A 14,229-nucleotide genomic window follows, 5' to 3' on the forward strand; every position below is an offset into this window, starting at 1 on the left:
GTCCAGGACATGGGACATGGCCCACCTTTCCCTGGTCCCCACCACTGAGCGTGACAACATTTTCCCCAAACCACGACATGGGTTCAGGCCCTGCGTTCCAAACCCAGCCTCTCCTTCTTGAAAGCCCCTGTTCCCTCCAGGCTCATGAGCCCTCCAGGCCTCAATTTTCCCCCCTGACCCCTTTGCACGCTCTATCCTCGTGGGGTGGGGCGTGGGGGCCCTGGGGGTCCCGGCGGTCCACTGGTGAACCTGAACTCAGAACAGCCCTGCAGCGCATGGCGGGTAGTGGAATGCCTGCCTCCCGGAGTTTCTTTGAGAATTCCCGGAGATTCCACCTCGCTCTCCCGGGAGGTCACAGCGCCGGGTTCCACACACATCCTGGCGTCTCTAGATGTGGGGGTACCTTTCCAGCTTTGCTGCCTCCCCTCTCCTCACCCCAGGCCCCAGCGCTGGGGCCGGCGACCTCCTTTCCCCCCTGAATCGCTCGGAGAGACTTCGCATTCCCACCTCCCAGTCCCACGGGTGGCTCTGGAGCCTGCTGGCAAGGGATCACCCCCTGCCCGGAATCTGGGTGACCTTAGCCGCTCCACTGGCCCCAACTCCCCAGCGCGACGCTTGCTGAGGAGCCTCAGGCCAGGACCACTGGGTCTCGTGCTCACCCGCGTGGGTGAGGGGCTTTCATTCCGGGTAGCTTGGCAGGGCGACCCGCGGGGAAAAGGTGACGCGAGGATCTGGACAGAGCGGCAGAGGCTGGGTTTGAAAAGCGCGGGTGGCGGCGGTGCTGCCCCCTCGGAGTGCGGACGGGGTCTTTGGCCCTCTCCCTTCCCGACCCCAGTCTGCAGCGTCGGCAGGTTGGGCGGCGGGGACCTGGAGGACTCCGCGCCGCGCCGAGAGCTCCCCTCTGGTGCACCTGCACCGAGGCCGCGGGGCGCATGCGCGGGCCGTGGAGGGCGGGGGCCGGCTGGAGGGGTCCTGCGGCTCGCCCCCCCTGCTCTCTGCGGGGAGCGGTGTGCGTGGGGGGCGGTGGGGGTGCCGGAGCTCTGGGCGTCCGGCCCGCTCCGGCCGCGCCCCTGCCGCGAGCCCGGGCCTCCCCGCCGCGGGTTCGGGCGGTGCCGGGCGGGGGGCGGCGGGCGGGGAGCGGGGCGCCCCCTCCCCAGGGCCTGGCCGGGCGCCGCGTGCAGACAAAGGGGCGGGAGACGGAGCCTGAGAGTCGTCTGTGACGGCGCCGCGGCTGGAGACGCTCAGGGGGAGGACGCGGCAGAGGCGGCAGGCCGCGCGGCCAGGGGGTCTGGGAGTTCCCAGGTCCGCGCGGCCGGCGGCGCGGGTGCAGGGGTCGGGCGGCAGGCGCCCACCGCCCGCCCGGCTCGGAGGGGAGCTCTCGGAGCGCCCCTTTGCCCGGAGCCCGTGCTGGAGCTCCCGCGCCGCTGCCGTGACATCAGCCCCAGGCATCCCGCCGCGGCACGGCCGTTCCGTCGCGCCCTCGGCCGCCCCGCGCCCCCACCCGAGCGCACGCCGTTCGCCGGCTGCGCCCCAGCCGCCGAGCCAGCGCCGAAGTGTGCCATCGGGCGGGCCCGCGCGCGGAAGGCGGTGTCCCCCCCAGATCACATGGTGACCCTCGGCAGCCAATGCAGTGGACGCTAGGACCCTGCGGGACCCCGGGCGCCGAGATTGCACCGGCTCCGCTGCATTATAAATACTTCTCCAAAATGCGGCGCAGCTCCCTGCGCGCGCCCCGGCCGCCCGCCGCCTCCGCCTCCCGCCCCTGAGCCGCCGCCACCACCGCCGCTGCCGCCGGGTCGGGAGGGCGCCGCGCCCTTGCCGTCGGCCCGGGGCTGAGCCGGCCGAGCCCGGCAGCGTTCTCCGCGCTGCATCCCCCGGCCGGCTTGCATGCAGTGTGGGCCTCCCGACATGGTCTGCGAGACGAAGATCGTGGCCGCCGAGGACCATGAGGCGCTGCCGGGGGCCAAGAAGGACGCGCTGCTCGTCGCCGCTGGCGCCATGTGGCCCCCGCTGCCTGCGCCCGGGCCCGCCGCCCCGCCGCCCGCGCCCGCGCCCCCGCCCCCGCCCCGAGGCCGCCCGGACAGCGCGGGGGGCGCGGGGCCGCCGGGGGGGCGCGGCGTGTACATCCGCGAGTTCCGCGCGGCGGAGCAGGAGGCGGCGCGCCGCATCTTCTACGACGGCATCATGGAGCGCATCCCCAACACGGCCTTCCGCGGCCTCCGGCAGCATCCGCGCACGCAGCTGCTCTACGCCCTGCTGGCGGGTCAGTGCGGCAGCGCCGGGCGGGGGCCGGGCGGGGATCGGTGCTGCGTGGCCGCCGCAGGCCGGGCAGACTCCTTGGGGCGCCCGTCCAGCCGCAGTCCGCGCTCGCGGGGCCCTCTGGGGACAGTCGTGCAGGACCCTCCCCCCCCCATTCCTAATCAGAACCGCCGCCCCGAACCCGGGCCGCACTGCTGCCCCCGCCCGGGCCCCGCCTGGAAGGGAAGCGGAGCTGTGGCTGACCCGCAGAGCGCACTGAACCCGCGGTGACACGCATCCGCGCCCAGGCTGGCGGCTCGCCCTGGGGCCGGCCTGGCCGGCTCCCTGCCCGAGGCTGCGGGGCGCCAGGCCAGGAGCGTGGGAATGAGCGCGGAGCACTGCAGGGGCCGAGAGGCGCGGGACAGGCGGCAGGGGGCTTTCCTGTGTCTCCGGCCCCTCTCGGCCGGGCCCCTCCCCGGGCACCCCGGGTGGGGGCGGGGGGATGGGGCAGGTAGCGCCCGCTGCTGAGGCTCTGCGCTTGGTGCGTGTAACTATATTTAATCCGCGGGGCGGGGGAGGCTGCCTCGGCGGCTCCAAGTGCTAATTTATGAGGGGAAGACAGCCAGCTCCCCGGGGTGCCAGGGGAGGGTGTGCGCCACGGAGACAGAGCAAGGGGGTGCGGGAAGGGCAGAGGTGGGCAGTTGGCTCTCAGGTAACGCTAGCCCCTGCGAGCTCTGGGAGCATCTTCTCCCCTTCAATCCCTGCCAGGGTTATTCTCCCCATTTCACAGATGAGGAGCTTGAGGCAGGGGGGGTGCGGCTGTCCCAAGGTCACACCGCAGAGGCGACTTTCACCTCAAGCGCGCCTGCCTCTTCGGCAGCCTAAATGCGGCTAGAAGCATCTCAGCACCCCTGACCTTCTCCTGGTGCCCACAGCTGCCTCGGTGATGGCACCATGGGGGGAGGCTCCAGCTGGGGCCCTGGGAAGAAGGTGGATCTGTTGGGGTGGGCTCTAAGGTCCGGAGGTTAGCACCGAAGCAGCTTGGTATGGCTCCTTGTCTTTCCACCAGGCTTGAGTGGGCGAGGGTGTGAGCAGAGCCTGTTTCTCATCAGCCAGACTATATGGGAAGTGGGCACAGGCCCTCAGGGGCTGTTGAGGGCAGCGTGCCCGGAGGAGAAGTTTAGGAATCTTAGGTCTTGTTTATTTCTGGTTAGGAAGGTCTGCCCTGCGGCAGGAAGTTGGGAAGTAGGAAAAAATAGAAAGGAGAACCCCAAATGCTTGCTCCTCTGCCAGAGCAACCCTGTGCTAGTCCCCTGACTGGCTTAGTTACCAGGGTGCTGTGTGGGTGCTCTGACAAGAGAAGGCCGGCCACCTCCCGCTCACACCCGCCCCTCTGCCCGCAGCGCTCTGCTTTGCCGTGACCCGGTCACTGCTGTTGACCTGCCTGCTGCCGGTCGGGCTGCTGGGCCTGCGTTATTACTACAGCCACAAGGTGATCCTCGCCTACCTCGAGTGTGCGCTGCACACAGACATGGCCGACATTGAGCAGTACTACATGAAGCCGCCCGGTGAGTCCGTGGGCTGCACAAGGGTGCTCAGCCTCCCACCCCTCATCCCCCTACTGTCCCCAGCCTCCTCTTCAGGGCCGAGAGGCCTCCCCTTGCCCCCACCCCAGTAGCTTCAGGGCCGAGCTGGGAAGGGCATGAGGACCTGAGCTTGCTGGGTGACTAAGGGTTTTGGCCACGGGTTAGGATGTGGAGGGTTGGCAGCTCTGGGTTATGGTGCTGCAACACCCCGTCCCTGAATTTCTGCTGTCCTCCCTATGGGGAGGCCATGTGGCCTGGGCCAGCCCTGAGCTGGTGCCCCTTAGCCTGGCCCTTGCTGAGGGGTGGGCAGAGGTCTGGCTGCCGGGCTAGGGCAGCAGGGGTGGTGTTTCACCTGGGTTCTGGGCCAGCCTGGAGTGCCCTGGATGGAGAAGGGCAGAGGTCCCTGGGGTCAGGGTTTGGCCTTGGCCTCTGCTCTGGCCTGATCTTTGGACCACCTCCTGAGCCGCCATGGTCTTCTGTAGAGGAGGGGCTGGGACCTAGGTGACCCTGAGGCAGGGTCCTGGCAGGCAGGTTCCCAAGGTTCTTTCATTGCCGGAGGGCTGAAGAGGTAGGCTCAGTTTATGCCTCTGGGTGTGAGGGTCTCCCAGGTGCTGGAGAGTCCCCGGACTGAGGAGGGGACAGGGTGGGAGAGAAAGACTGGGTAGGGTCTAAAGAGCCTGAAGGGAGGGCCTGTCCTGGTCTCCAGGACCCTCAGCCACAGGCCTGCCCTTTCTAGAGTGTGTTGGGGAAGGAGGAGACGGGCAAGGGGCTGCCCTGGCACTGCTAGCTCTGTGCCCTTGGCCTTGGCTGAGCTGGCCTATCCTGTGGGGGCTGCCCCGCCCCCGCTGTCACTGGCCTTGGGCGTCTCCCCTTCTCCTTGACCCTTCCCCAAACCCAAACAAGGCATCTTATGGCCTTGGTGGAGCCCAGGAGGAGACGGCGCGGGTAGGGGTGCTGGGCTGGCGTCAGGGCCTTACTCTTGGCTAGGTGGATTGCTTTCTCCCTGGATGGATGGTGGCGATGCAGGTAGGGGGCCTTGCCTGCCCCTCCTGGAACATCTAGTGCATCTACAGAAGACCCCATGGAGGGCACAGCAGGCTGAACAGCAGCTGACGGGGCCCTGCTGCATTCCTGGGGGCTGCTTGTGCAAACGGGGAAACTGAGGCCTGCAGCAGGGCACAGTGTACCCAAGGCCACGACCCAGCACTATCCTGATCTCAGCCTGGCCTGGGTGGGCCGGGGTGGGTGGGGGAAGGCAGGACTCCAGGATGGGGGGCAGACCTGGCAGTTCAGGGGCTCAGCCTGAGGTGGAGATGCCGTGTAGGTGGAGAGGTGGGTGGCAGAGAGCCCTGGGGGGCTCTGGGATGGAGGGACCCTCCTGGGACCTTTGAGCCACGTAGAGTTACAGAAGGACACACGAAGGGGGACATGGCGTGGGCAGTGGTGGCCAGCGGCTCCGACTGTGGTTTCCTCTCCCTCCTGTTGGCAGGGGGTGGCAGTAGGGTGCCATTCCCCTGGCCAGGGGCCGGGCTTTGGGGCCTGGGGGTGAAGAAGACAGGCGATTCCGCCTCCCAGAGCTGATGGGTGGGCAAGTCAGTGGGGGCCAGGAAGGCGCTGTCTGGGGAGGGTGAGGGAGAGGTGGATGGATGAAGGGTGCCCTCTGCAGGAGGATTTCTGGGCAGGGGCAGGAGAGTTTGGTGCGCTTGAGCAGCGGGGGCTGGAGGCTGCGTCTGGGCACTGAGCCATGTGCGGTCCGAAGGTCCCTCTAGCTGCCCCGTGGTGGGGGGATCCCCAGGTGATGGTGATCTGAGTGGAGGCTGTAGGCTAGGGTGGTGGGCAGGTCTCCTGGGTCCCCTTGGCCTCTTTGTGGCCTGTGCCCTGCAGGCCTCTTCCCTCCCTGGTACCTCCCTGCTTCTTGGCCATCTTTCTCCCTTTTCCCCTCCTTGTTTCCCTCCTGGCTCTGCTGAGGCCTGCCTCCCCTCCCACCCCTGCCCTGCTGCCCAGCTGTGATTGGGCTGAGCTGTGGGTGGGGAGGCAGGCCTGACCGCTGGGCTCACTGCCCAGGGGAGGCTGGGGTCAGTGGGGGTGTGAGGACTCCTCAATGGGGCCTGTGGGAGGAACTTCCTTATGGCTCTCTGTCCTGGGGTTGTCTGTCTTGAGGCTATCTGTCCTGGGGCTGTGTGTCCTGAGGCTGTCTGTCCTGGGGCTGTGTGTCCTGAGGTTGTCTGTCCTGGGCTGTCTGTCCTGAGGCTGTGTGTCCTGGGGCTGTGTGTCCTGAGGCTGTCTGTCCTGGGGCTGTCTGTCCTGGGATTTTCTGTCCTGAGGCCATCTGCCTTGGGGCCGTCTGTCCTGAGGCTGTCTGTCCTGGGGCTGTCCGTCCTGGGGCCTCCATTTGGGTTTCTGAAACCCTCTCCCTTGAACCTTGCCCTGAGCCCTGCCTGGGTCCTGTTGGATGCTGGTGCCAGCCCCTGGCTTTCCTCTGCCCACAGCTCTTTCTGCCCTGACACAGGCAGGTGGTGAGGCTCCAAGCCAGGTATCCCAACCCTAGTAGGGTGAAGGACACCGTTGATGGCCTTCCTGCCCGGGCCCTGAGAATAGCCTGGCCTGGCCCTGCTGTCCCTGCCTGTCCTTGCAACCCCATTCAGCTTCCCACTCCAGGAATCCTTCCCATGCTCCCTCCAGACCCCGCCTCCCTGCAGCCCCTTGTGTGGACATGAGTGGACAAGGGTGTGTGGGTCTCTGGGTGGCCATCCACAGTTACCCATGGGTGTCCAGGTGTTTTGTCTGGGGCTAGCTTGGCAGGGAGAGGCACCCCAGTTGGCTGAGTCCTGCCCAGCTCTTGGTCCTGGGGATGGGACCTCTGGCCTCCAGGCACCATCCTGGCCAGGGCAACCTGGCCTTGGGGGCTGAGAGGGTCCTGGCTGTACATTATACCATATCTTGGCAGTGCCCGGGCCCCAGGGTAGGAGGATCCCAGAGCACGAGCCTGCCCTTGCACTGTGGTCTTGCCTGGCTTCACCAATGAAGAGACCGAGGTCCAGAGTGGCTCAGGCACATCTAGTGCCAGAGCCAAGGGAAGCTCTTGGCACCTGGCATTTTTTGGCATGGTCACAGCAGGAAAAGCTGAGCAGGCCGTTCCAAGGAAGGCAGAGCCCGGGGCCCAGAGTTGGGCAGCACCAGGGTATCGGGAAGGTTTGGGAGCTAAACTGACTTTGGTTTGCCTCTGTCCCAGACCCAGCCCCTCCACTGGGCCCAGCCGCCAGCCTAGGGTCCAGGGTCCCCTCCTGGGCTGCAGGGGGCAGTGGGCAGGCCTGGCCAGGGGGTTGGTCAGGGCTGTCTGCGTGCAGGGCGCTGGGGAGACAGCTGTGCCTGCTCGCCCTGAATTGAGGGCCCCCCATCCAGCAGAGCTGGAGTGGGCCATGGGATGGGTGGTAGGGGGACAGCTGGAGTGAGCACTGGGGGTAGGGGGGAGGAGGCTGTCCTGCAGAGAGGAGGGGTCTCTGACTGTCCTGTCCCCTGCAGGCTCCTGCTTCTGGGTGGCTGTGCTGGACGGCAACGTGGTGGGCATCGTGGCAGCGCGAGGCCACGAGGAGGACAACACTGTGGAGCTGCTGCGTATGTCCGTGGACTCGCGCTTCCGTGGCAAGGGCATTGCCAAGGCGCTGGGCCGCAAGGTGCTGGAGTTCGCCCTGGTACACAACTACTCGGCGGTGGTGCTGGGCACGACAGCCGTCAAGGTGGCTGCCCACAAGCTCTACGAATCACTGGGCTTCAGACACATGGGCGCGAGTGACCACTACGTGCTGCCTGGCATGACCCAGTCGCTGGCTGAGCGCCTCTTCTTCCAGGTTCGCTACCACCGCTACCGCCTGCAGCTTCGCGAGGAGTGACCACCCGCTGCCCACCCGCCCGCCTCCCCACCGCTCCCGGCTGCCTGCCCGCCCTCCCCACGTCCGCCTGTCGCCTGCCTGCCGCCCGCCGCCGGCGCGGCCCCGCTTCAGACACTCACCTTGGCGTTTTACATTGGGTTTTTCCTTTCTCAACAACACATGGTTTTCGGGCCAGTTCTTGAGGTGTAGGGTTGTTGCTTGTTCCCGACATCTTGAAGGGGTGAGTTTGTTTGCAGCCACGGCCCCCACCTTTCCTAGCCTGCTGGGCCATTCCCTCAGGCCCCGAAGGGGGACAGCGTGGAGCACCACAGCTGTTAGACAGCCTGCCCGGCCAGGGGACCTCTCCAGCCGAGTGCAGGAGCAGCTTCTCTGGCCACCGCCGTCCAGGGCAGGCACAGCTGCCCAGGCATTGCCCATTAAGCGCAGAACCCCCGCCACCATGTCTCCAGCCGAGGGAGCTTCTTGCCACCACCGAAGCAGCTGGGCTTGGCTGCTATCCTGGAGGCTGGCTGGGCCGTGTGGCCAAGCTGGCTGTGGCCTGCTTTGCTCTGTGCATGCTGAGGATGTGGTCTGGCTGCAGCACACCCGCATGCCCGCAGCCCCTGCCCACTGCCCTGCCCAGACTGGACCCTGAGACCCGGCTGGGGAGCCCCACCGGGCCCCTGGCTTCACCCCTTTGCTTTGACATCACATCATCCTTTCCTTTGGTCCCGCCCCTTCCCCTGCCAGGGCCTTGGCTGATTGGCGTCACCATCGAGGTGTGGTTCCTATAGCAACCACACACAGCCCGGCTGGCCCCTCAGGAGAGCCGGCCTGGGGTGGAGGGCTGGGGACCCCTCCTCCTCCCAGGGCTCTCTAGATCTTGTGTGGCCCCCAGCCCTCCCCAGGAGCCACTCTGCTTCCCGGCTAACGGGCCAGTCTGTGAATCTTACTAACTCAAGCCGCCGCCGACACCCACAAAGTCCACAGCTTCTCCCAGCCTGAACCTGACCCCATTTTTTAATAAGTTATTTAGACAGAATAGCAACTCTGCATGACTTTACTTCTTGGGACAAAATGGTAGCTTGTACCTTAAGTCACACGCACACCTCTGTGTGAGTGGTAGGAATATGCACTATTTCTGGCCCAGTTCTGGTGGCGGTGGGTAGCCGGAGGGTTTCAGAGTTCAAAATTTCAGAAGGAGACCCTGATTTAGCATCATTTCCCCCAAAAGAGCATCTGGTTTGTGAGCAGTTGAGGTTGTCTCTCTCCAGCCCGGGCAGAGGGGGTTGGGGATGGCATGGAAACAGCTACCTTTGGGGGTGGAGGGTGAGTAGGTCTCTTGCCCTTCTGGGCTCTGGGGCCTGGCTGTGTCCCCCGAATCTGAGGCAGGCCTGACCAGAGGGTGGGCTGGGAGGGGAGGGGCAGGCGGCAACGGCAGTGCTGCCTCTTCCAGCCGTGTTCCCCGGGCTGGCTGCCCTGTGACCATAGTGCTGCCAAGGCTCCCTCTTATGTGGGGGCTTGAGGAGGGGGTGGTGGGGACGGCAGGCCGTGGAGCTGAGTCCCAGTCCCCAAGGCCCTCGTGCAGACCCACGGAGGGGCTGTTCCCAGGGGTGCTTCCGAAGTGAGTGAGTTAGCTCAACGAGCCCGGCTTCCCGAAGGGCCTTTGTTCTCAGCGTGATCGAGACGTCGCAGACCCCTGTACAGACCCTGCTCCCCTGTACATTTCTCCCCGGCGGCGCCCGGTCCCTGCACGGGGTGGGGTTTTGTAGACTGTACAGAAATCGGCACCCTATTTTCTTGCAGCTCTCGGGTTTTGTTAATCTGGATCATACAGACGGACGTAAAGTGTTTTAGCAAAACGGAAAACAAACAGTTTGTGCCTTTTTTCATGTTTCTGTTTGGTTTGGTTCTGGCTTGGGGCTGGTCTTAGTTGGCGTTGGCGCGTTGGGGGCTGGCTGGTTGGAAGGCTTGGCTGGGGCGGGGTCGGCAGGGCAGGGGCTAAAGGGGATTGACGTCGTGGGGGACACATTCTGTGCAGCGGGCAGCTTGTGCCGCTGGCTTTCTTTCATCCTGTGCCTTTGGAGCTTCTGGGATCTGGGGTGGGTCACGTGGGTGAGGTCCCCAGAGTCCCCTGAAGCCGGGGCAGAACCTGGGGGCCCCGGCTCTGACAGCACTGTGCAGGTGCTGCTGCTGGGGCTTCCTGAAGCCCTGCCCATTGGTAGCTCAGAGGGCCCGGGGCAGGGTATGGCCCTGCAGTCCTGGGGCATCTGTTTGTCTGCCCACCAGCCATGGGGTTTGCAGGTGGGGTGGGATTGCTGTATCTTCCCCCAGCTGCGTGGTCAGTGGGTGGTGGGGCGCTTGCTGGGACTTTCGGCCTTTCTTTGTTGCTCTCTCATTGCTGTGCAGGACGTGGCTGGGGGCCATGTACTCAGAGCCCTGGGCTAGCCATGGTTTTGCTCTGATTGGATGGGGCTCCCTGCAACCCAGCCGATGAGGGGGGCATAGTGGCCCAGCGGGCTGGGTTTCCACTGTGCCCTGGGCTGCAGCCTGTGCCAAGCCGGTGTGTGGCTCTGTGGCCCCACAGAATGACCTAGAGCTGACCTCCCCATCCTCCACCTGTCCGCCAGCCTGATAGCAGACAGCTCTGCAAACGTGCACTGAGCTAGGACTTTTATACCATTTGTAGAAATTTTGATGTTACCTGTACTACCTCTGTGATGTGTCCTCCTGGGCTCCTGGGCAGCGAGGCGTCTGTTGGATCTTCTTTCTCTCTCAGTGTACTGGCCCTGGGCCCTCTCCCTCCCTCCCGCCCTGCTGCCTCCTGGATGCTTCCTGGATGGATGGCACCTAGACTTAGCATTTGGCGAGGGCCCTGTGCTTGGGTCTGGGACCCCTAGTTTCCAGATCTGCTCTGAAGTTGGTGGTGTTCGAGGTGGGGAGGTGGGAGAGCAGAGTCATTAGATGAATTTAACAGACAGACCCAACCTGCAGCTCTGGGGAGTGGGATTGTAGTGTCCTCGGCTCCTGTGGCTGGGGAAGGAGGCGGGGTTGGCTGTAGGGCTGACTGACACCCAGTGCCACCAGGTCCTGGTCATGCGGCTAGACGCCATCTTATGGCTTGTGTGAGCCTCTGCGGATGGCTGACTCCTGTGAGTGGTCAGGGTGTGTGGCTGCACGTGGCTGAGGCCAGCGTGAGGATCAGTTCTTGAATGTGGAGGAGTGCATCTGTCACTGTGGCCACCATGGCAGTGTCTCCCACTGTTCTTCCATCCCCAGGCCCAGCCTTGCTCCCTCCGGGCATCTGCCCTGGGGCAGGGAGCCACTGAGATGCTGCCCATCCTGGGTGGAGGGGCAGAGGATACAGAGCCAGCCTGGCCTGTGTGCCCAGGATCTCTTTCCCATGTGGTAGGGCCCAGGCTGACAGGGTGGGCGGCCCCGTGGGACAGCTCTGGCTGGAGGCCCTGTGGACAGCTGGCCTGGGCCTACAAGGCCTTGGGGGACCTCTCCCAGGTACAGATTTGAGTGGGCCCGTGCCCTCTTTTAGAGGAGGTGACAGGCTCCTCCAGGCCCTTGGAGGAGGTAAAGTGGGGGTAGACCCAGCTCAGAGGAATGGGGGATGCCCCTGAAGTGAGCTTCCTTGGGTACCTTGGAAGTGCTCAGGAAGCTCTCTGGGGCTTATGGGCCCTGGTGCTGGGAGCCATGGTTCCCCTGCTGCCCTGTCCTCACCAGGTGGCCCCTGCCCACCCCAGGGTGGCCCTTGAGGCCCTTGCCTGCCCCGGATGGCCCCTAAGGCCCCTGCCCACTCTGGGTGGCCACTGTGGTCCCTGCCTGCCCCAGGCAGCCTGGGCTCTCACCAGAACTGGCTTTCAGAGCTGGGCAGGGGGTCAGAGACTGAGTTAGTGGTACTGGGCTTTGCTAGCATGCAGGGCTGTGTAGGGGCCATGCTGGCGCTGTGCTGGCGTGATGGGGTCTGTTAGTGTGCAGGGTGGCTGCCAGGCAGGGCTCTGCCCCACACTGGGAGCCTCGAGGCCTCTCCTCCAGTTAGGGCGCGCTCTCTTGTGCCGTATCGTTGTTACTGTGGGCTTGCAAGCAGCTTCTGTGAATGAGACATTCCTGTGCTGGTTGCTCCGTGGCTGAGACTTCAGGAATGTGCGTTCCAGGCTGGCTGTGTGGCAGAGGCTGGGTGCCCAGAGACGTGCTTCCAGCAATTGGGGGAAGTCTATGGGACAGAGGGCACCACGGCCACCTGGAGCCTGGGGTCCAGGAGCGGGAGCTCTCACAGGGACCATTGTTGGATGTAAATTTTTTTTAACAGCAATAATTAGCCATTTTAAAGACAAGCATGTGTGTATCTGTGTGTTGTGTGTTTGGGTATGCGTGTATGTGTGTGCACGTGTGCGTGTGCATATATGGTGACAAGGAGGGACCCTGATGGCGAGTCCTCTTGGTCTGGCTGAGAAGAGGCAGCCGGGGCACTTGGCAGAGAAGGCTGGCTGACTCTGAGGCCTGCACCCCGCTACCCCCACCCATGCTGCCCCAGGGCCTGCCTGGGATCCTTCTCCATATGCCCTCTTGTCTCGTCCAGACCTGCTGGGCTCTAGCTGGGGACCATGAATGTAGTGTCCCCTCGCTCCTCAGTGGAGAGTGCTGGCCTTACATAGCCAACAGCCCCGTGCCACTAGGCCTCAGTAAAGGGGCAGGTAATGCATCAGGGAGGGGATGCGTGGCTGGGGCCGGAGGATGTGGGCCCCTAAAGCCCTCTTGGCTGGGAGAGGCCATGGGTCTCTGGGATCCTGGGGAAGGAGGAGCTGGCAGGGACTCCTTGGAGGTGTGGAGGCTGCCAGGGCACTTGATTGTGACAGGTCGCCAGAGCGGCTGCAGTTAGTTCTGGCGATTTGACAAGGTGGAGGTGGCAGAGGCCATGGCCATGGCCTGCAGGGCTGCCGTGGTTGACGGAGGAACAGAGCCAGAGCTCAGGGTGGGCGGTCGGCTCCACGTGTTTTGGTTCGCTCCTAGAAGTGTACTGTAAGACCACAACTGTAGCAATTGTCCTGAGACCCCAGGATGTGCCAAAAAGCCCCCAGGGACCCAGTGGGGGCAAAGGAGCTGGGTTCTGGTGGGGCGGCTGCCTGCTGGATCCAGGGCTGGGGTGGCAGGGTCCCAGGCCCTGGCCCTGGTGTGGTGTGTGACCCCTCTGCCTGCACGGCCCCCATGCTGCTGTTTTTCAATAAAACTAGACTTGAAGGATCTGGGTCCAAGTGCTTCTTGCGGGTCCCCTCTTGTTCTAGGGCTCCATGAGCCAGGCTGGGCTTCTCTGTGGTGCTGGATGCAGTGGGTCCACGGGGGGAGGGTGCCTGGGCAGTGGGGCTTGCAAGAGCAGAGGGGAGCCATCCTTGGAGGGGGCTTGTGGGCTGAGCTTGAGGATGATCAATGGTGGGAGGCCCTGCCTGGCGCTCTCCATCCCCATTTGGCTTTGCCTCCAACACTCTTCAAGCCCAGGGGTGACGCGCCTCTGCCTGCACCCCCACCCTGGCTCAGTGCCGGGGCCCTGGACCTGGAACTCCCAGCATAGCCATGATAACTTGGCCTGGCGGAGCCCCTGCCCAGCCCACCAGGTCCCGCTGCTCTGTCCTCCTGGCTTGGGGGTCCTGGTGGCGTGCCACTGGTGTTAGCCCATCTCCTGGTCCCCTGGCTCTCCCTGTCTATGGTTCATGCCTAGCCTGTGCACTAGTGCCCTGCTGTGGGCCTGGATGTCAGCTGCCCAACCCCCTCCATGGGATTACGTGGTGTCCAACCCAGTGCCCAGTGGTCCTGCCATTCTTGCTCTGTCCGAAGCCACATGGAGCTCCTGGCCCCTGCTGTGTGTCCCAGCGGACCAGGACGAGGTGGGTGTCTGAGGCTGGGGTCTCCGGGCTCTGCTTCCTCATGGCTGGGTGGGGTGGCCACCAGCTGGGGCTCAGGGGAGGGAGGAGATTGAGGGGGCAGAGATGAGCTGTGATGTTTCTTTGCGTTCTGTCAGCTAGAGGCCCCAGACGCCTCAGAGGCGTGATTACTCTTAGGCGTAGACGGAACATCTCACTTAAGACAACAATCGGCCTTGGAAGCTGATGTCCAAACAAGCCTCGTTTCTGCCCTGTGGCAGACACGCTGTGCCCCTGCTCCCGCCCCCCAGCAAAGCAGCCGACACCCTGTGTGGTAGCAGGACTGGGCCCTGGGGCCAGGAGCCCTTTTCAGACAGACCAGGACTCAGCTCCTCGTCAGGCTTCTGCCTCACAAACACTGGTTTCCAGACATTTCACCAGCTGGCAGCTGTTTGTTACCTGAGTCCAAAGAAGTGCGGCTCCTTCTGGCTGCTCCCACAGGCAGACCGCATCCCGGGGAGGGACAGCACAGAGGAGTGAGCTGGGTCAGATTCCGGGCTCCTGCCGGAAGCCTGGAACAGGGTATGGGCACAGGAGGATGAGAGCAGGCCCCGGAGGAAGCTCGCTGTGGAGGGCCAACTGGTCCCTGTCAGCACGGCTGGCATGGAGACT

General features: G+C 64.5%; 2 protein-coding genes across 2 annotated transcripts; one reads left to right on the forward strand and one right to left on the reverse strand.

The window, feature by feature from the left end:
* Nucleotides 1-678: 678 nt before the first annotated feature.
* Nucleotides 679-1,871, reverse strand: LOC126076770 (translation initiation factor IF-2-like). The gene is made up of 2 exons (XM_049885318.1): nucleotides 1,732-1,871; nucleotides 679-1,645 (listed from the first exon to the last, which is right to left on the reverse strand). The coding sequence occupies exons 1-2, from the start codon at nucleotides 1,869-1,871 to the stop codon at nucleotides 679-681; spliced, it is 1,107 nt and encodes a 368-aa protein (XP_049741275.1).
* On the forward strand, nucleotides 1,725-9,668 carry NAT8L (N-acetyltransferase 8 like). The gene is made up of 3 exons (XM_049886607.1): nucleotides 1,725-2,263; nucleotides 3,642-3,806; nucleotides 7,347-9,668. Exons 1-3 carry the CDS (start codon nucleotides 1,888-1,890, stop codon nucleotides 7,712-7,714), a joined length of 909 nt encoding a protein of 302 aa, XP_049742564.1. The 5' UTR covers nucleotides 1,725-1,887; the 3' UTR covers nucleotides 7,715-9,668.
* The last annotated feature ends 4,561 nt before the right edge of the window (nucleotides 9,669-14,229 follow it).

This window comes from Elephas maximus, chromosome 5 (assembly GCF_024166365.1).
Source record: "Elephas maximus indicus isolate mEleMax1 chromosome 5, mEleMax1 primary haplotype, whole genome shotgun sequence".
In the NCBI taxonomy this organism is placed as follows: domain Eukaryota; kingdom Metazoa; phylum Chordata; class Mammalia; order Proboscidea; family Elephantidae; genus Elephas; species Elephas maximus.

Bases quoted from the DNA above. Each gene is read 5' to 3' on its own strand.
- LOC126076770 (XM_049885318.1), bottom strand. From the start codon at position 1,871: ATGCAGCGCGGAGAACGCTGCCGGGCTCGGCCGGCTCAGCCCCGGGCC. The intron at 1,646-1,731 runs GCGCGCGCAGGG...GGGGTCCCGCAG, and splicing joins GGAGGCGGCGGGCGGCCGGG to GGTCCTAGCGTCCACTGCAT.
- NAT8L (XM_049886607.1), top strand. From the start codon at position 1,888: ATGCAGTGTGGGCCTCCCGACATGGTCTGCGAGACGAAGATCGTGGCC. The intron at 2,264-3,641 runs GTCAGTGCGGCA...CTCTGCCCGCAG, and splicing joins GCTCTACGCCCTGCTGGCGG to CGCTCTGCTTTGCCGTGACC. The intron at 3,807-7,346 runs GTGAGTCCGTGG...TGTCCCCTGCAG, and splicing joins GTACTACATGAAGCCGCCCG to GCTCCTGCTTCTGGGTGGCT.